At 34.7% G+C, this 21,309-nt stretch overlaps 1 protein-coding gene across 1 annotated transcript in view; it reads left to right on the forward strand.

Moving 5' to 3' along the window:
* Window positions 1-21,309, forward strand: part of OLA1 (Obg like ATPase 1) — a 172,069-nt gene that overhangs the window by 19,451 nt on the left and 131,309 nt on the right. The window contains exons 3-4 of the mRNA XM_068543904.1: window positions 6,256-6,399; window positions 11,121-11,248. Of these exons, the coding sequence (XP_068400005.1) occupies window positions 6,256-6,399; window positions 11,121-11,248 (272 nt within the window). The remainder of the gene's footprint in view (window positions 1-6,255; window positions 6,400-11,120; window positions 11,249-21,309) is intronic.

Genomic DNA, 21,309 nt, shown 5'->3' on the forward strand with positions numbered 1-21,309 from the left:
GTGCACCAGAGTTCTAATTTCTCTACGTCTTGGCCAACACTTGTTTTCTGTTTTTTTGATAGTGACTGTCTTAATGGGTGTGAGGTGATACCTCATTGTGGTTTTGATTTACATTTTCCTGATGATTGGTGATGTTGAGCATCTTTTCATATGTTTCTTGGCTATTTGTTTATCTTCTGTGGAGAAATGTCTATTGAGGTCCTTTGCTACTTTTTAATGTTACTTTTTAAAGTTACTTTTGTTGTTGTTGTTAAGTTATAGGCGTTCTTTATACATTCTGGATATTAACTCTTTATCAGACATGTGATTTGCAATTATTTTTTTCCCATTCTATAGGTTACCTTTCACTCTGTTGATTTTTTCTTGTGATGTGCAGTTTTTACGTTTGATGTAGTCTCATTTTTTTTCTAATTTTGCTTTTGTTGCTTGTCCTTTTGGTGTCATATCTCAGAAATGATTGCCAAATCCAATGTTACAAAGTTTTTCCCCTACATTTCCTTCTGTGACTTTTATGGTTTTAGGCTCTACCTTAGGTCTGTAATCCATTTTGAGTTAATTTTGTGTATGGTGTAAGGTAAGGGTCTTCATTCCTTTGCATGTGGCTATCCAGTTTCCTCAGTGTCATTTGTTGAAGAGACTGTCTTTTCCCCATTGTGTGGTCTTGATACCCTTGTCAAAGATTATCTGACTGTATATGGGAGGATTTATTTCTGGGCTCTCTATTCTGTTCCACTGGTATATGGGTCTATCTTTATGTCAGTTCCACACTATTTGGATTACTGTAGTTTTATAATATATTTTGGTATCAGGAATCACGCAATAGACTTTTGGGAAGAACACTGTGGAGGTGAAGTGCCTTTCTCATTGTGTCATATTGAGGAGCTATATGATAGCAACATGATTTATCACTGGTGATGTTAACCTTGATCACTTGGTTAAGGTGGTGTCTGCCAGATTTCTCCACTGTAAAATTATCCTTTTTCTTTTTGATAGGCTGTTCCTTAGAAGCAAGTCACTAAGTCCAACCCATGCTCAAGGGGAGGGGAATTAAGCTCCACCTCCTGAAGGAATGAGTATCAAAGAATTTGTGGACATTTGTTAAAATCACCACAGTAATTAATTAATTTTATGGGGGAAAGGTATTTTGAGGCTATTTAAATATTCTGTTTCTTCTTAAAGTTTCCCCAACTAAACTTTATCACTCCTTAGTGGATTTTGCCTGCAGCAATTATTAGTGTGGTGTTCTAATGGTGATATTCTACTTCCCTTATTCCTTTTACATTTATTATTTGGAATTCTTCTGTATGGAATGTTTTTCTTTTCCCCTACAATTAGTTATTTATTCAATCATTTATATAGTTCTATTTAGACTCAGTGAAATTTTTTTTATTTGGGTTTTAATCCAATATTATCAGTATTTATTTTGTTGCCCAAATTGTTCAGATTTGGTCATTGGGAGCTCCTTCAAGGTGCATCTTATGTCCTTTTTATATGCCTCCATCTTTTTTTTCCATTCTTTTTGTTTTTTCCCTTTCTTTTTTTTCCTTTTTTTTTTTTTTTCTTTTCAAGCATTTCCTTACTCTCTGACACTGTAAGATATTTCAGGTTAATAGTGTATTTTTCGTGTCCCAGCCTTGTCTCCAGAAAGCCTTGGTTTCTTTTATCGAAGAATGGTATTTAGCAACTAAGATCTGGGCTCTAGATGTGATCCTACTGCTGGGGTGTTACTTCTTTTAAGCCCTCTCACCTGATAGAATTAGGAAAAATATGTGGTTATACTAACCTACGTATACACACATTGGTATTTATTCCTGTCATTTTTTTTTCTGTATCTAGCAGATAGATACTTTTTACCAGTTTAGTTATATCTAAATTCAAAACATTTTGAAAGAACATTCCACTTTTTTCCATGCTTTTGGTTGTGTGTTGTATGAATGGTTAATTCAGAATGCTGGGGGAGTTTGCATTGGTATCCTGACTTCCCTATACATATTGTAATTTTGCATAAGGTTTTAGATAAAACATATATTCAGTCAGATTTACTTATTACAGTAAAATATATAATTTCAAAAATAAAGTATTTAGGTCTTAAGTGGAGGGGGCATACATTAAGTCTAGCCACTGTTTTTTTTAATGATATCATTGCTGAAATAATATTTATGTAAACTTGTTCTTGCATAAGAGAGATTCCTACAATTTTGAATCTTATACTTTCAAGCTTCAATAATAACCTTATAAGGGATCTGAATGTGTGTGTGTGTGTAAAATCCTCATTTCACAAAAAGTCTTATGGGCTTTACCACTCCAATTTAAGCCAAAACTTTAAAATTCTTTGCTTTTGCAAGTCTTTTCTTTAATAGATTTGAATAGATCAAAATGTCTTAACTTGCCGCTAAAGGCTGTACTAATAATCCTTAGAAAATTTTCTTTTTTCCTTCTTCCTTTTTACTTTTTTGTACTTATAAAGCTATTGGAAGGTACAGATGACTTGGATTTTATGAAATTTAAAATCATGTCCAAGATGAGGTGATCTGTGAAAATGGAGATGTCTTCCATGTTTAGTTTGACTGCATGTAAGAATTTTTTTAGCCTAAGAGATAATGGGGCTTTCTTTTCTATATTTTTACTGTATAATATGTTTTAAGGGATAAACTTTTTTCTTTAGTATGAAACATATTTTTGTCCAGGTAAGCAGTCAAAAATGCAGTACTTAATAAAACCAATAAATTTGAAAATAACTCCATGAACTCCCTATGGACTTTTTATATTGCAATTACTGTGACTGTGGTAATAGCAACGAGCAGTTTTTTATCTACAGTATACAAAAATACAACTGCACTTTTTTTGTCCCCCAAGAAAGCACAAATGTCTTGTAAGTGGATTAATTAATATATTTAAATTTTCCTTGAAGTATTTTTATTGTACCATTATTTTGCAATATTTTTGTTGCAGGTATGCAATATTTTAGTTACATTTTTTTTAAATTTTTATTTGTTGGCTGCACCGCACAGCTTCTGGGATCTTAGTTCCCTGACCAGGGATTGAATCCGCGCCCTTGGCAGTGAAAGCGTGGAATTGTAACCACTGGACCGCCAGGGAATTCCCTTTACTTACATTTTCGGTAAATAAGGACTTGTGGATTGTTCTGGCAACCTAAGTATCACTTTTTATTTTTTATTTTTTTGTAGGGTGGGGAATAAGGTATGGAGCGTATTACTCTCCAGTTCATTTACTTCAGTACACTTTTGTAGTTCTCCCTTTTGCGAGCAATATCCTGAGGGGAAAACTGGTCGTGTTCTTGAGGTCCATCCTCCAAGTCTTCTCCTAATTCTTGGCTGGGTTCCCTGTACTCCAGCATCAGCTTACATGAGTATAAAGCCTGGATTCTTGGCCGCCTTACTTTGCCTAGAATGGGCGAATGTCCCATTTCCAGATTCTTAGCCCCCTCAAACAGATACTTTCTGTATTCCGCATTTAAATGGCTTTTCTAGTTCTGGGTGAGAGTTCTAGTCTGCTGTTAGCTTTTGCATCTCACCCAGAAGCAGAATTTCCTCCCTCCACCAGTTGACTTGTTAGAGAAATCTGGATGTTTGTCTTACAGAATTTTCCAAAGTCCAAATTTTCTTAATTGCATCTGTGTGGTGTCATTTAATATGTTCTCCTGTCCTCTGTATTTTCTGTTAAGTGATAGTAATATCTAAAGGCTTGATCAGGTAAGTTTCAGATAATTTTTGATCATATAATTTTTTATGTCAGGAATACTTGAAAGATGGTGTACATAATTGTTAGGAGGTACTTTTTGGGGGGGAGACAGCTAATGATCACTGGTGATAATTACCCAATTCATTAGTTCCTTAGTGGTTACAAAATGGTGTTATTCTAAGTTTTTTATTCTTTTTTCATTTATTGGCTGGAATATGTATATGAAAGAACCTTTTCTTCATCAACTCTTTGTTACTCTAAAAGTGCAGTTTATATAAGAAAGACACAATGAATGTTTTACTCAATGGTTATCAGAAGAATCAATCACCTAGCATCATTAAAAGGTAGCCAGAGAGGGTTTTTTTTTTTCTTTTTTTTTGATTTTGTCTTGTTGAGGATTATTAACAACTCATGGATATGAAGTTATTTGATATAGTCCATTGTAGCTATCCTTAAAGATGCTCAGATTGACCCATCTTTGGCCTGTGGGCCTATTCAGATTGGCTCCAGAGTGCTTTTGATAGGACTCTATGGCCTTCAGTAGGTTCCTTGTTTTCCCTTGGGGAAAAATTGTTTGAGATTCATCTTGTATACTTCTGGTCCCAGACCTGGAACTAGTAATTTCTCCAAGAAGTCCTCGTTATTTTTAATGGACATGGCATTTAAAGATCATAATTTGAATGTGAGTTTTCTTTTTAAAAATTATCTGCCTTATTGTATATATTAATTTTTAAAATTGTATTAGTCTTCAGTGTCTTTCTTGAAATAGATGGACTATAACTTGATAAATATACAGACTATTTTAAATTAAGTACTATGACATTTATCTTAACAGGATTGAAAAGAAAAGCTATCTCCATAGGAACTAGTAATTTCCTCTTAATTATCATTCCTGGAGTTCTGGGATTGTTACCAGGCTCTTAGAGGTTACCAATATAAATTCTACAACAGTCAGTATTATTCAGTGAGTTGTTAGCTGAGTTAAAATACTGGGGCCTACACCAAATCTGGAAAGAGACCTGGTAGTGCATGCCTTTAAATTCTCAGCTGAGTCTGTTATAGGCAAGCATTTGAAAGCTACTGATTTGACCATTGGTACTCTAAGTAAACAGTAATGATTTTAAGTGGCTGTTTTTGGAAACTTTTCTACTTTAATCCTAAATATTTAGTCTGAATGTGATATAAGAGCAATATCTTAAAGACCTATGGGCAGGTTCAAGTTATTATATCGTTGCCAACCCATCCTCCTCACCAGTAGTATTTAGGTAAGTCTCCTTGTTGCCTTTTGTTCATTACTATTTTATTTTATTTTATTTTTAGAGGGTGTCGTAGAGATGGCTTTTTAAAAAAATTTTTATTTATTTTTGGCTGCGTTGGGTCTTAGTTGTGGCGCACAGGCTCTTCGTTGTAGTGTGCGGGCTTCTCTCTAGTTGTGGCGTGTGGGTTTTCTCTTCTCTAGTTGTGGTGCACTGGCTCCGGGGCGTGTGGGCTCTGTAGTTGTGGCGCGCGGGTTCCAGAGCGCGTGGGCTCTGTAGTTTGAGGCTTGCGGGTTCTAGTTGAGGCGTGCGAGCTCAGTAGTTGTGGCGTGCCGGCTTAGTTGCCCCGTGGCATTAGGGATCTTAGTTCCCTGACCAGGGATTGAACCCGTGTCCCCTGCATTGTAAGGCGGATTCTTTACCACTGGACCACCAGGGAAGTCCCTGTTCATTACTCTTTTAAAAGGGTCTCAGAGTTAAAAAAAAAAAAAAAAAAAAAAAAGGACTGGTTCTCTGATTTAAAATTCAGTCAGATGAACTAACTGTAGCAAGTATAAACTTCTGATGAATATAGGGTTAGATCTCATCTGATAGACATTTTTACCTTAAAAAGTGTTTGGAAAAGAGAGAATAGTAATACGAGTTGGCATTCTCTGAGTGTGTATTATCTGATAAGAATCAGATAACAGAAAATTAGTGAACAGTTTTTTCATTTTTAATAGCTTTTTCTTGATTAAAGTTATACCTTGGAAAAAAATTCACATTTTGACTTTCACAATCCACGATTCACGGTTCTATACCAGTAATCCTTATGCACTAACAATTAGAAGGGAGTCTGAGCTCCAAACTCCCATTTCCTATTAGACAATTAGCCAGTGCTTGGGAAGTAATTGACCTAACTAAATACACACCTCTCTACATTTATGCCAGAGAAGATTATACTAGATATAGGTGAAATGATACTGGTATTCCAGGTACTTTAGGAGTAAAATAGATTTTGTGGTGTGTTGTGAGACTAGTTATCATTTATAACAAAGATTCTTTGGGGAGATGCTTTTCACGTTCCAAATAGACTGAGAGAGGAGCATAACCTAACTGTAAATCATGAGCTGCATTGTTGTAAATTTCATTCGTTTCCGTTTGTAAAAATGTATTCCCCGCCCTACCCCCCCACCCTGCGTTCCCAGATTGGTTTTATAATCCTTATGGATTTTATTTGAGCATTGAAATTAGAGTGAGATAAATTTTTCTCAGTGTTAGCCTAAGAATTGATTGAAATCGTTTTTATTCATTTTAGGAAATCTACTTTCTTCAATGTATTAACCAATAGTCAAGCTTCAGCAGAAAACTTCCCATTCTGCACTATTGATCCTAATGAGAGCAGAGTACCTGTGCCAGATGAAAGGTTTGACTTTCTTTGCCAGTACCACAAACCAGCAAGGTAAGAAAAATCTTTATGCCATTGTTCATGTGGTGGCCCTGTAGATTGAGTAAATATATATAAGTGATATATTTAAAATTATGTAGAAGGGTTGTGTTGTTTTTTTCCAAATTAATGTAGCATTATTGTTTTGGGTGATTATAAAAGTAACCTAGAACCTGGAGAAGGGTGAGGAAGGGTGCATCCATTGTTAACACTGAAGTTATTTTTTTCTGGGGAGTGTGAAGTAGAGGGAGTAATTAGTCTGTATTATGTGATTCCATTCATGTAAAATGATACATGTATTTGTGTATTCATAGGAAAATGTATGAACTGAAGATCACAAACTAATAGATGGTTATCTCTGGGGAATGGAATTTTTAGGTCATTTTTTTCTTTATTTCTTGTAGTTCTCTCTGTTTGAAGTTTTTATAACAGCATGTATTATATCTTTAATTAGAAAAAGTAAGATAATACAGTTTTATTGTAGGAAGTTCAGACAATATGGAATTGTATAAAGAGAGGAGTAAAAATCACCTATACTTCTACCTTGATATAATAGATGTAAGTACTTTTGAGGTAGATCCTTCCATACTTTTGATATTTTTTTACTTGGGGTATCATTAATATTTTTCTAGATTAAAAAGTACACATTTAAATAAATAATGATTTCTAATATAATGATAATGTTTAGTACTATGTTATATGAATGTACACAGTTTATTTACCATTTCCCTATTACTGAGAATTTAGTTTGCTTTTAGTTTTTCACTATTTTGAATGTGGTGATAAATCCCCAATTTTTGTCTCCAGCCCTGAACTCTGTTGAACTCCAGATGTATATCTAACCGCCTGCTTGACACTGACACTTAGATGACTTAACAGGTGCCTCCGACTTTACATGTCCTAAATGGACTTCTTGATTTCACCCTGCCTGTGTCAAATTTGTTCTTCCTCAAGATGTTTATAATTCAATAAATAGTACTATTATTTCTTCAGTTGCTTAGGTTAAAGCCCAAGATCTATCCTTGATTCTTTTCTTTCCTCACCCCTACATCCAATCTATCAGCAATTCCTATGAGTTCTAACTACAGAATATATACCAAATTTATTTACTTCTCTTACTTTCATCCTCTAGTTTTAGCATCTATTGATTTTTTGATGAATTAATTATTACTATGATGATTATCACATGATGATATTGTAATTCCACCATTTCTTCTTCATTTATTAGTTGACATTCTGCTGTAAGAAGAGCTTTCTTGTTTTCATTTATTCATTCACATATTTATTCATATCAGTGTTACTCACTTGGTTATAATATGTCACAGTCATTGAATATAGCTCAAATTATATCCCTCAAATTGGCTCCTCAAGCTGACTTCTGAATCCTTTTTAAAAACTTTTTATTTTTAAATGATTTCAGTTTTATATAAAAGCTGCAAAATTATATGTAGAATGTTTGTATGCCTTTCACTCAAATTTCTCTGAACCTTTGAAAATAACTTGCAGACATGATGCCACATTGCACTTTAATTCTTCAGTTTGTATTTGCTAAGTATAGACACTCGCCTACATAACCACAGTAAACCATCATAATCAGGACATTGACAATGATCTAATATTATCATCTAATTCACAGATTCCATTTAGATTTCCCCAGTTGTCCCAATAATGTGCTTATTTGCTCAATCCCTGTATGTGTTGCAAATCTCTTGAACCCACCAGGTTGTTGCCCAGTTTGGACACTCTCCTGGCTTGGGCCCTGCCTATTGCTGGGCTGCTCTGCCCAGATGCCTTCCTTGTCCAGGCCCCAGCTGCTGGTGTGCTGCCTTCTCTGCCCACTCTAACTCTCTCCTTCTGTGAGCCTTTGCCACTGAGGGGCTGTGTGGTCATGTGACATTGCTGAAATTTTCCAGAGACATGAAGAGAACAACAACAATAATAAAGCTTTTGGAGGGACTTCCCTGGTGGCGCAGTGGTTAAGACTCCGAGCTCCCAATGCAGGGGGCCTGGGTTTGCTCCCTGGTCAGGGAACTAGATCCCACATGCATGCCGCAACTAAGAGTTCGCATGCCACAATTAAGGAGCCCGCCTACTGCAACTAAGGAGCCCGCCTTCCGCAACTAAGGGACACACGTGCCGCAACTAAGGAGCAGGGGAGCCGCAACTAAGGAGCCCGTGAGCTGCAGCTAAGGAGCCCGCCTGCCACAACTAAGACCCAATGCAACCAAATAAATAAATAAATAAATAAATAAATAAATAAATGTCATGTTATTTAAAAAAAAAAAACAATAATAAAGCTCACGGACTTCAAATTTATTGAAATTTTAGGCAGTGAGGGAATTAATTTCTCAAAATTTCTCTTGCTTTACTGGTAAACATTGATTAAACGCCTTTATGGAAATACAAAAGTTGAATGGGAACCCATCTTCATTTTTTCCATAACTTAATTTTGGCCTCTTTGTGGTCAAGCAAATAAGGAAGAATTGACAGTAATTCATAGTTTTTCTTCTTGCTACCCCAGACTTCTCTGTTATATTGCAAGTTTCCAGGTTTTTTGTTTGTTTTTTTGATGGAAGAAAAATCCTCATCATTTTCATTTGTTTCTATTGAAGAAAGACTTATCAATGTTTTTGGTATTCTGTGTTCATTATATCATAGTGATTAAAAAGATTTTTAACCTTATTTTAATCTCAAGAAAGTTTCATAAGGTCTAAAAACATAAAGTAGTCTTAAAATCATTGGTACAGTATATAAAAAATCTTTGAATTAGGGCTCAAGTTTTTATTTTTTGAGATATGGTATTAATGGTTTAAACCTTTATCCTGGCCTTAAATCAAGAATCAGAATTAAGAAACTCATTTTCATTAGAAAACAGAACCTCAGAGCTATAGATTGTCCTGTCTGGTTTCCTTATAAAAGGAAACGGAAGCCCAGAAAGGTGAAATGATTTGCTCAAGGTCACACAGATAGTTAATGTCAACCAGGGCTAGAACCCAAGGCTTCTTACTTCAACTTAAGGGCCTTTCCTCTCGTATCTATGCTACTGTCTTTATATTTATCATATGGGTGATATGTTTTAGTTGTTAGAAGTTATATTATTTAGATGAGTTTGGTTGCACCTAACATATGGATTTAAAAATTGATTTATTGAGTTAGTAACAGGTAGCATGGTATTTTGTGTTGGTTTCAGCACCTCAGTTGTGTCATCAAGGACCTGGCTTCGTTCCCCTCTCCATTTTACTTACTTTATCAGCTTGATCATAAGATTGCCTTCCCCTTTGGTCATCTCAAATGACCAAATCATTTGGAACTCTCAAATCTTGGAACTGTATACTTTCTCATCCATGTTCAGAGTGAAGGAAGAGGGATTTGCTTCTAGAAGCCCTGTCAGAGAACTGATGATCTTCTATTCAAGAACCCTCTTAACCCTCTCTGGCAAATCTCTCCTTAAGTCTTTCTAGGCAAATGGAGCAAGGCAGAGGTCCTAGAATCATTAATTGTGCCTAGGGGATGAAATTAAGCTGCTTAGTATAGGCCCAAGCTACATGCCCCCTTCTAGAGTTAGGTGTAGAGCCAGCTTTTTCAAAGCTCCGGGCTACACTGGGGAGGTATGGCTAGCCAAATGACAGTCAATATAGTCATCAAGAGAAGGGGCAAAGGATGCTGGAGAGGCAACCACAGTAGTCCCAGAAACTTAACCCCTTCTTATGTATGTTTTCTGTGGATTTGCTGCTACCAGTTATGAAGTAATTCCTATTTGTATAAAAATTTTTTATAGAACAATTATTTTAAAAGGACTCATTTTCCATGCAGATAATAGGAAAGCATTTTGTGGAACTTTTATGTTGTATTTTATCATGTAATAAAATTGACATTCTGATAAATGAATACTCTGAAAATTGACAAAGGATACATAAATGCATATACCGTACACCTTTGTCATATGACATTGAAAGTAGCTTAATTTACTCATACGCTTTAATCTCTATTTCTGCATGGCTGACTGGTTTTCTTGTTTTCTAATTTGTGTTAACTGTTACTTTACTGTGTCTAATTCTGTTGCTGTTGTTAACAACTACGTTATTACTATGCTGACAATTGGTTCACATCATTACATGCATTTTGGGGCTATAAAACCTATATGGTGATTAAATGCAAACCCAGATATCCTATATTTGAATAGCAGTTTTGTCACTATTAGCTGAGTGATCCTGTGTGCAATAGATTTCTTAACTCCTCTATGGCTTAATTTCCTCATCTGTAAAGTGGGTTTAATAAATAACACCCATCTTACAGAGTAACTTTGAACTTTGGAATGATAATACATGTAAAGCACTTAGTCCAGTTCCTGGCACAAAGTATCTGTTGAGTACGTTGGCTCATTCTATGATGATTACCTTGACTTGTATCAGTATACTCTTTAAATGTTCTCTGCTTTTGTGTATGTGTGCATGTGCCAGTATAATAAAATTAATGATATGAGTTTTAGTTTTTAGAGTAACAATAAAAACATCTGTTCTGCTTTAAAATGTTTTCCCTTCATTTTCCTAGGTAAGAAAGTCCTAATGTTTTAAAAGATTATTTCTTGTTTAAATCTTTTTTATTCATTTGAGAGTCTAGTAAACATTGTTCTAGAAAGGAAAGAATTAATTCATGTAACATGTTTGGGAAAGCCATTTGGTTAATAAACAGGTTCTTAGTACTATTTTATATTAAAATCATCTTTTGTTTTTCAGCAAAATTCCTGCTTTTCTAAATGTAGTGGATATTGCTGGCCTTGTGAAAGGAGCTCACAATGGGCAAGGCCTGGGAAATGCCTTTTTATCTTATATTAGTGCCTGTGATGGAATCTTTCATCTAACACGTAAGTACAGTTGTTTATTTAATTGAGTGATTTCATTATGATCCGTGTTTTCTTTCCATTATTGTGCAAATAAAATTAATAAATAATTAATAAAATAAGATTTGCTTAGCTTCACAAGGTGAATTGTGGATTTGTCTGTTGATTGTGACTTAATGTGATTAAGTATCATCTCCATATGAGAAGGCTTATTCCATAGTAAGTATATGCTGTGTTGCTGTCATTTTCTAATTGAATTTTATCCCATTCTGGATTAGACCCATTGAAAAGTGTTTTTATGCAGAAGTAATTTTGTTGATTGTAAAGGCATTTTGAAGTTTTCTTGTGGAATTTGTCTGCATTTTTGCTTTTCCATGTGTTGAAAAGGCAGAATTGATAGAGGAGGGGATTCCATTATTTCAGAGGAGAGAAAATCATCCAGGTTATTTACTAGAGATAAAAGGATTAAGGAGAGACTATAGATCAGCTAGTCCTTAATGGGGAGAGGGATATAAAGCAAAGAGAGAAAATAAGTAGAACTATATGTTGTTGGTTTGTGTTCTTTTGACTATAGAAGTGAGCCAAGAACATAGTAATTCTCTGACAAAATAGAAAGTTTTAGGTTAAGGCTCAGGTCAAGACTGTACTTTATGGTAATAATATTAATAATATTATAATGAGCAAACGAAGGAAACATAAATTAGAGGTGGGGTCTGGTTCAGTGCTTTTGTTTGTTACTGGCCCTTGACAGATAACTATAAGCAATTGAGAATGAGCATTTAGAAAATTTGAGTAATTTTTTGGTCATTTGAATTTAATTAAAATATTGTGCTAGTATTTTTGTATGTCTTTTAAAAAATTCATTTGCCTAGTAATTCATTTTTATTGTATTTTACAAAAGCCCATAACAGTTTGAGAAGCACTGGTCTAGGTAGCTTTACTTGGTTGAAGGTTTGGAGACACCTTCTGGAAGGGTTTGGGATGTAGGCAAAGAATAAGGTTATATGTTTGTGTGTGGGGGTTTCGGTTATGTTGAGTAGTGTTACCTAATGTCTGTACATTGGCGGGAGCCTCTGTTTTCCTGACAGTTTGTTTTTTCACTGGTTCTGGTGACTGATGTGAGAGTTTCAAAGAGAGGGTAGAATCAAGTGTGACTCCTGGGTTTCTGGACTGGGCCAATTGAATGACTCTTGATGCTACTCACTGAGATGTTAAATACAGAAGGAGCAGCAAGTCTTGGGAGAGAGTCAGAGAGTTCAGTTTGGGACAGTTTTTGAATGTGTACCTGGGACATCCAACTAGGGATGTCTTTAAGGAGGTAGTATTGATAGGGCAGGTATGACAGGAGGATGGGGGCAAGAGAACTGAAGGTTGGGGTGTGAGTGATTGAACTGATGAGTGGGGTAGAGCTTACCATAGGGTAGCAGTGAAGGTAGGAAAGGACTGAAAAGTGGAAGGATCTATTTCCTGATGAGGTTCAGGAACAGGTATGTTGGCTGTAAGCGGGTGTGTGGTTGGAGAGGGATATTTGACTTAAAATTTTCAGAGCTGGAGCAGTTTCGGGTGATGATAAGTTCCTGAGAATAGCCTGAAACCATTAATATATGTAATAAAGTCCTTGGTTTTGTTGTCTCTTGTATAATATTCATCTGATATGTTTTTCTAACCTTTAGGGGAAAAATGAATTTGGTTAGGAGCATGCATACTTTATTGTATTTCATTCAGGCTAAAGATGTTGTTAAGAAAGGGAAAAAAATCCAATTAAACTAGGTAACATGCTTTCTTATAGTGATTGATTTCAAAAATGTTAAACTGTGAAAATATGCACCTTAGAATTGATGAAATACAGTATATATTATTGTATAGTGCACAGAACACAGAATGATACATTTATAACAAGAATTTTTTAAAAACCTTTGTAGAATTACAGGCAATAAAAAAGACTTGAAGAGAATAAAAGGATAAAGTGATTACTTTGAAGCTATGAAAAGTGAGAATTCTTTAATTCCAAATTATGGTGTATTTTCATCTTCAACAGGTTATTAAATATGAGTGTGAAATAAAATTTTATCTTTAATATTACTCTTTATAAATATGGTTATTTTCTTCAAACGTCTTAAAGTCACCACAAATGCAGTTCATTTGTTTGTTTATTTAATATTCATTAATTAAATAGTAAATGTTTTCTGTTCTGGGTGCTGGAAATATATAGTGGGTAGCAGAATCTAATACACTTTCTGGTTTTATGAAGCTTCTAGTCTAGTGGTGGAAACAGATATTGATTAATTATGTTAATAAATGTGTAATTACATTATTGGATTTGGAGTTAAAAAAAGACGTACTTGTGAATTGTTTACTTATTTGCTTATTGGCATGTTTGAAACTTGTTTTATTTCTTTACTTCATTTTAATTTTGGTGTGAAAAATCCATTTTTTATTAATATCTTTTAGTTTCTATATTTTTAAAAATTAATTAATTAATTAATTTACTTTTGGCTACATTAGGTCTTCGTTGCTGCACGCGGGCTTTCTCTAGTTGCGGCGAGTGGGGGCTACTCTTTGTTGTGGTGCGAGGGCTTCTCATTGCAGTGGCTTCTCTTGTTGCGGAGCACGGGCTCTAGGCATGTAGGCTTCAGTAGTTGTGGCACACAGACTCGATAGTTGTGGCTCGCAGGCTCTAGAGCACAGGCTCAGTAGTTGTGGCGCACAGGCTTAGTTGCTCCATGGCATGTGGGATCTTCCCAGACCAGGGATCGAACCTGTGTCCCCTGCATTGGCAGGCGGATTCTTAACCACTGTGCCACCAGGGAAGTCATCTATTTTTGTTTTATACAGTTGGTTTAAACTACTAAGGAAAGGGACAGTGTAGGATGATACGTATTAGTGTGTTCAGGGCACTTTAAAGCTTTTCATTAGAACTTCTGAAAACAGAGAGAAAAAATTTTTAATGGTAAGTTGTGGTTATTACTGAGTTTTAATTTTTTAATGCTATGTTTCTCTCCATTAGTTTGATTCTTAAGGGTTAATTTTCCCCTCACCTTGTTTATTTCCCTTGGTTATTAGATGGATGTAAATATATACCTTGCATCAAAAATTTATACTTGTTTTAAATGTAAATAGTTATTTTGACAGGTTTTTTGGCTTTAAAACTTTTTTTTTTTAACTTTTAAGTCTAGTTATTTTAACAAGCACTTTAATTTTTTAATTGAAGTATAGTTGACTTACAAAATATTAGTGTACAATATAGTGATTCAATATTTTTATGTATTACACTTCATATAAAGATATTATAAAATACTGACTATATTCCCTGTACTGTACATTACATCCTTGTAACTTACTTATTTTATACCTAGTTGTTTGTACCTCTTAATGACTTTGAATCTTTAGACTACTCTGTTTTATTCATTTGACACATTATTTGTGGAGCTTCTCTTTTTAGTGTGCTAGATTCTAAGGGATGTAATGGTGAGTAAAAACAAAATGACCCTCCCTTATGGAGTTTACAGTCCAGTGGAGGAGACAGACATTGAATAAATGGTCACATAAACACTAGATGTCATTCTCCAATTGTGTACAGAGAACAGAGACAGTATGTGTGTGAGTGTGTGGTGTTACCTTGAGGAAGTGATGATTTTGCTGAGAGGTAAAGGTTAGGTGAGGACTGATAAGTTAGCAGCAGGAGGAAAGGAGATATTGATTATTCAGAGTAAATGGCTTGTTTCAAAGGCCCTAGCACAATGAAGGAATTGTCAGCGTGGATAAGATTAATAACAAGGAGTAGGAGTGATGGAAAAGATGTTGGGAGGTAGCTGGGGATTCACCATGTCCACTATATTAAGGATTTTCTTCTCTGATGACTTAAGTATAAAGTTTTGAATGGAGACTTGGGGCAGGGAGGCAGATTAAAGTGTTTACAGGAGTTATTCAGTTGAGTTGCATTTTTAATGTTTTTTTTTCATACTTTTGTTTTATTGTATTTAAAAAAATTTTTTGAGGTCTCATTAAATTTCTTTTTAAAATTTTTTATTGAAATATAGTTGATTTATAATGTGTTAGTTTCACGTGTACAGAACAGTGATTCAGTTATACATACATATATACATGTATACGTATATCTGTGTGTGTGTGTATATATATATATACTTTTTTAGATTCTTTTCCCTTATAGGTTATTACAGAATATTGAGTATAGTTCCCTGTGCTATACAGTAGGTCCTTGTTGGTTATCTGTTTTATGTATATGTTAACCTCAAACTCCTAATTTATCCCTCCCCCCCCACTTCCCCTTTGGTAATCATAAGTTTGTTTCCTATGTCTGTGGACCTTTTTTTTTTTTTTTTTTCAAGTTTCTGAAGACATTTATTTCCAACATAAAGGCAACATTTAACAGTTTGAAAATTCTTGGTCTAAAATTCACATAACTATAGCTTTGGTCTCACAATCCCTGGTTTTAGAAACTTTTTGCATTGCTCTATTATCTGTGGGTCTATTTTTGTTTTGTAAATAAGTTCATTTGTATCTTCTTTTTTTTTTTTTTTTACGATTCCACAAATAAGCAGTATCATATGATATTTGTCTTTCTCTGTCTGGCTTAACTTCACCTAGTATGATAATCTCTAGGTCCATCCATGTTGGTTGCTGCAAATGGCAATATTCTTTTTTTTACGGCTGAGTAACATTCCATTGTGTGTGTGTGTGTGTACACACACACATATATATATATATATATACACACATACATACATACATACTATACACTACATCTTCTTTATCCATTCATCTGTCGATGGACATTTAGGTTGTTTTCATGTCTTGTCTATTGTAAATAGTGCTGCAATGAACATCGGGGTGCATGTAGATTTTCAAATTATGCTTTTCTCCAGATATATGCCCAGGAGTGGGATCGCAGGTTCATATGGTAACTTTGCTTTTAGTTTTTTAAGGAACCTCCATACTGTTCTCCATAGTGGCTGTACCAGTTTACATTTCCACCTGTAGTGTAGGAGGGTTCCTTATTCTCCACACCCTCTCTAGCATTTATTATTTGTAGACTTTTTGAGGATGGGCATTCTGACCGGAATGAGGTGATACCTCATTGTAGTTGTGATTTGCATTTCTCAAATAATTAGCGATGTTGAGCATTTTTTCATGTGCCTGCAGTTATTTATCTGAGGTATATATTCTTTTCTTTGGTCTAAGTGTCAAACTGTTTTTGAATGTTGACAATGTTGTAAATAATCATCTTCCTACTTAATTATTCCCCCTTTCCCAAAGTATTTTGAACGTTTGAAATTCTGCAGAAATTATTTCTTGATCCAGATGTGTTACTCTTCAGCTGACTGCTTTTCAGGTTTCTTGAACCATACAGAACATTTTTTTAATGGTTTGCATGATTTAAAAAACTAAAAACTTTTAAAAAGTGGGAATTTCTCCGTACTTTTGCCATATGGCACCTATGATTTTGGATAAACAACTCTGACTAGCTATGGGTATGTCTATACATTGCTAGTTATATGTATTAACTATGGAAGAGAAATTCTTTATGAATTCATAATTTTCCTTTTTTTCTTTTTCCTTTTGGTTTTCCTTACTTGATCATGTCGTTGAGAAAGAAAAATAACAGTTTCCAGTGTTTAGGAAAAAATAAATAGAAATTAACATTCTAAAAATTACTTAATGGATTAACTGCTTTTGAAAACAAAACAGATACCCATTGTACTTAGTATATATCACTTTTATGGAAAATTTTGTTATGAAGATTTTGTTTTAAAAAGCTAAATACCATGTTTGTTTATTTTAAAAGTTTTTTGAAGCAAATTATCCACATTTCCTTAATAGATTAGTTATTCATATAAGCTGAGTTAGCTTTTTTATGAACCAAAAAACTAGCCTTCATTCACTTTGAAGCAGAAATGCACATGTATGACGTTCAGGATGTACTTTTCAAAGTAGTCTGTTAAAAATTAGTTACTGTTTAAATGACATGAAAAATAATAATGAAAGGGAAAAAAAAATCAGAATCATGTTAGCATAAAGCAACTATTTTACTTTTCTGCCATTTCAGTCTAGTGCCTAGAGTAAAGTGGAATGAATGTGGGTTTTATAATCAAACCTGAGTGTGACTGTCAGTTCCTACTTTCTAGCTGTGTAACTGTGAAAAAGTAACACCGTGTCTTTGAACTTCAGTTTTCTCATGTAAAATGGGGATTGTAATACTGTACTTAAAGAATTATTTTCGAGTTTAAATAAGCGATCATTCTGTGTCAGTGCATATAGACTGTTATTTTTAATGCTGCTTCATTGTTTTTCTTGTGAACTTAGATTTTTAATTTCTACATTTTTTAATTATAAATTTTTAAAAATTGTGGTAAAATGTTCATAACATAAAATTTGCCATTTTAACCATTTTTGAGTGTACAATTCAGTGATGTTAAGTACATTCACATGTTGTGCACCCATCACCACCATGCATCTCCAGAACTTTTTCATTTTCCCAAACTGAAACTCTGTACCTATTAAACTGTAACTTCCAATTCCTTCTTCCCCCAGCCCCTGTCAGCCACTGTTCTACTTTCTGTCTCTGAATTTGACTACTCTAGGTACCTCATATAAATGGAATCATACAACATTTGTCCTTTTGTGACTGGCTTATTTCATGCTTCATTATTTTTTAACTGCTGCACCACTGTCCACATTATGGAAGTACCAGAGTTTATTGAATTAGTACTTCCTATTTGTGGGCATTTATTTATTTATTTTTCCAGCTTTATTGAGATATAATTGACGTATAACATTGTCAACGTGATGATTTGATATATGTATATATTGTGAAATGATTACCACAGTACGGTTAGTTAACACATCCATCACGTCACATAATTAACATTTCTTTGTGTGTGTTGAGAACATTTAAAAGATTATTCATTTAGCATCTTTCAAGCATACAATACAGTATTGTTAACTATAGTCACCATGCTTTATATTAGATACCAGAACTTAGTCATCTTGTGACTGGAAGTTTGTACCCTTTGACCAGCATCTCCCCATTTCCCCCACCCCAGCCCCTGGGGTCTACTCTCTGTAGCCACCAGTCTACTCTTTGTTTCTTTGAGTTTGGCTTTTTTAGATTCCACATGTAAGTGAGATCATACAATATTTGTCTTTCTTTGACTTATTTCACTTAGCATAATGTATGGGCGTTACCATTTCTGACTTTTTTTTTTTTTTAACAGAGAATGTTGCTAATGGAATTCTTATACAGGTTTTTTTGTTTGTTTTTGGTACATGTCTGGGTATTTAAGAGATGCCTAGAAGTGTAGTTACTAGGCCAATGGGTATATACACTTAGAATTCTATCAGATACATCCAAATTCTCCTCCTCTATCTCCAAGGGGATAATAGTGTTTTAAATTTTTTATTTTTTGAATAATTTTAGATAGGTCATATATTGGAATAGGTAAAACATTTACATGGTTCAAAAAGAAAATTGATGTAACATTGGGGTATACATTGAGAAATCTTGTTCCTACTCACATTCTGATTCCTCTGTCTTGCCTTTATAAGTGAGGCATTTATTAGTTTCTTGTGTTATTTTTTAGAGCAAGGCTTGGGGAATTTTTTCTTTAGTGGGCCAGATAGTAAACATTTTGCTCTGTTGCATGTTGTTCTTTGTGTCTGTGTGTGTTTGCAGCACTTCAAAAAGTGTAAAAATCATTCTTAGCTCTAAGGTCATACAAAAATAGGGCACAAGCCTTAGTTTGATGATCTCTGTTCTAGAGTTTGTTCATACAATGCAGACACATGGAGATATATGTGTCATCTTCGTGAAAATACTTTTATCAGTCTTTTCCTTTGATTTCTTCTATTACCTTTGTACTTAGAAAGTTCTTATCCTTCTCATAATCAGGTAAATGTTCACAACTGTTTTCTTCTAGTTGATTTTCCAGTATTTTTATTGAGATAGAAAATAGATACAGTAAAGTATAAAATGCGCAAATCTGAAGTGCATAGCTGGATGCATTTGTACATGTATATACACTTGTGTAACGACCACATAGATCAGGATAGAGAACATTTCTGTCACCCTTCCCAGTCAGTTCGCCACTCACGGTAATCACTGTTCTGACTTATATCATCATTGATTAGTTTTGCTTATTCTTGAAATTCTTATAAATGTAATCGCACATTCTATATTCTTTTGTGCCTTCCCCTTTCTCTTGCCATAATGTCTGTGAGATTCATCCCTTTTGGGTATATCGATATTGATAATTTGTAGTTTTGTTAAGTTAGAAATTTGGATTTTATCTACTTCATGGGTAATATGCAGGATTATGTCACTTAGTTAACAGAGTTGATGCTCTGTCAACTATGTATGAACACATTCTGAACAGATTTTAGTGGGAAGAAGTTTGGGGCAAAAAGAACTGCCAGGAGGTTTTTATAGTATTTCATGAAGGAAATAATGAGGACTGGATTTCAGAAAGCTGTCAGTGGCAGTTGAAGGGAAAGCAAATTTGAGAGACTTTGTAAAGAAGGGATAGGCTTTTCTTACATCTCCCATAAACAGAAGTCTCTTCAAATAAAACTGTTTGCCAAAGATTCAGTACAGAATTAGGGAAACAGCGACAATATTATGGGAAGCAAATTCTTTTAAAATTCATATACATGCAGTAACTTGTAACAGGTTTTCTATTTAGAAAAATGATTAATTTTTTCTCTAGGGTTTCGTGAGCCAGTATGACATGTTTTAGAAGCAATGTAACTTCCTATTGTTAAATTTTTAAAGCTTTGAACATGACGAGGCTATTGATTTCACTGAATCCTTAGCTTTTTAAAGCTGGCATTAGAAGTTTTGAAGTGATTTTTCAATAGGAAGCTAAGGTGTTTGTGTGTTATCTGAAGGACAGCACCTTTGGCTCTATCGTTGCACCTACTGTCAAGCTGTTTATAGATAAAACTTGTTAGTTTCTCAGCAGCTACTTAGAGATACGACCTTGTATACTGGAAACAAGAGTTCTGTTTTCTGAGGTATGGGACAGTTTTGTTCCCAATTTAGAAACATATAGGAGGTCCAGATTTATAGAACTGTTAATTATAAAGTATGTAATCATTTATAGTTATAGGAAACAAAATTTCAAATACAATTTGATTATTTTCAGCTAAATTGGTATGTGTTTGCGTGTGCGTGTATTATGTTGATAGTGATGATGGGAGGATGGGGTATGTGGTGCCCTGTTCTTTCCAGAGTTCTGTTCTCCAGTTGCTTGTTAAAGGGATAAAATGTAGGGAACCTGGGATGACTATACAGCCAGCATGTTTTTAAACTATCTCTTCTGGGTATGAACAGGCAGTTATGGCATGGCAAGCACTTAGCAGTTATGGCATGGCAAGCACTTCAGCATTAACATTATTAGCCTGTCTGAATTGTTTTGGCGTTTTATTTTGATTTCCAGAAGAAGGGAAGTGATTATTAAGTGCCTAGTATGAATTAGGTACTATGGTCGATTCTTTCTAATATATTATTCTATTTAATCTTAACAATTCTGCAGGATTGGTGTTATCCCAGCTGTACAGATGAGGATACTGAGAGAGAAAGGCTAAGTAGTTTTGCTAGGGTACATAGCTAGTATACTGCGCATAGAGCCCATCCTATTTTCTCTTTCTTTATTTGGCCGAGCAGCGTGGCTTGCGGGATCTTGGTTCCCCCACCAGAGATCGAACCCGGCCCCAGCAGTGAAAGCGCCGAGTCCTAACCACTGGGCTGCCAGGGAACTCCCCCATCTTTCTTCTTTAAGTTCTTTTTTCTTTCCAGGTTTTCACCGTACCACATTGCTTTTGTACATTTTTAGATCTAAATGTTTAGGATCTATGGGACTTCCCTGGTCGTCTGGTGGTTAAGACTCTGCTTCCACTGCAAGGGGCGTGGGTTCGAATCCTGGTGGGGGAAGTGAGATCCTGCATGCCGCGCGGTGCGGCCAAAAAAAAAAAAAAAAAAAAAAAGCGTTTAGGATCTATATAGTAAGCATGTTCAAGATCCATGTATTTGTGTGTGTGTGTGTGAAAGAGAGAGAAAAAGAAAATTC

The sequence above is a fragment of the Eschrichtius robustus genome, chromosome 5, assembly GCF_028021215.1.
Source record: "Eschrichtius robustus isolate mEscRob2 chromosome 5, mEscRob2.pri, whole genome shotgun sequence".
In the NCBI taxonomy this organism is placed as follows: Eukaryota; Metazoa; Chordata; class Mammalia; order Artiodactyla; family Eschrichtiidae; genus Eschrichtius; species Eschrichtius robustus.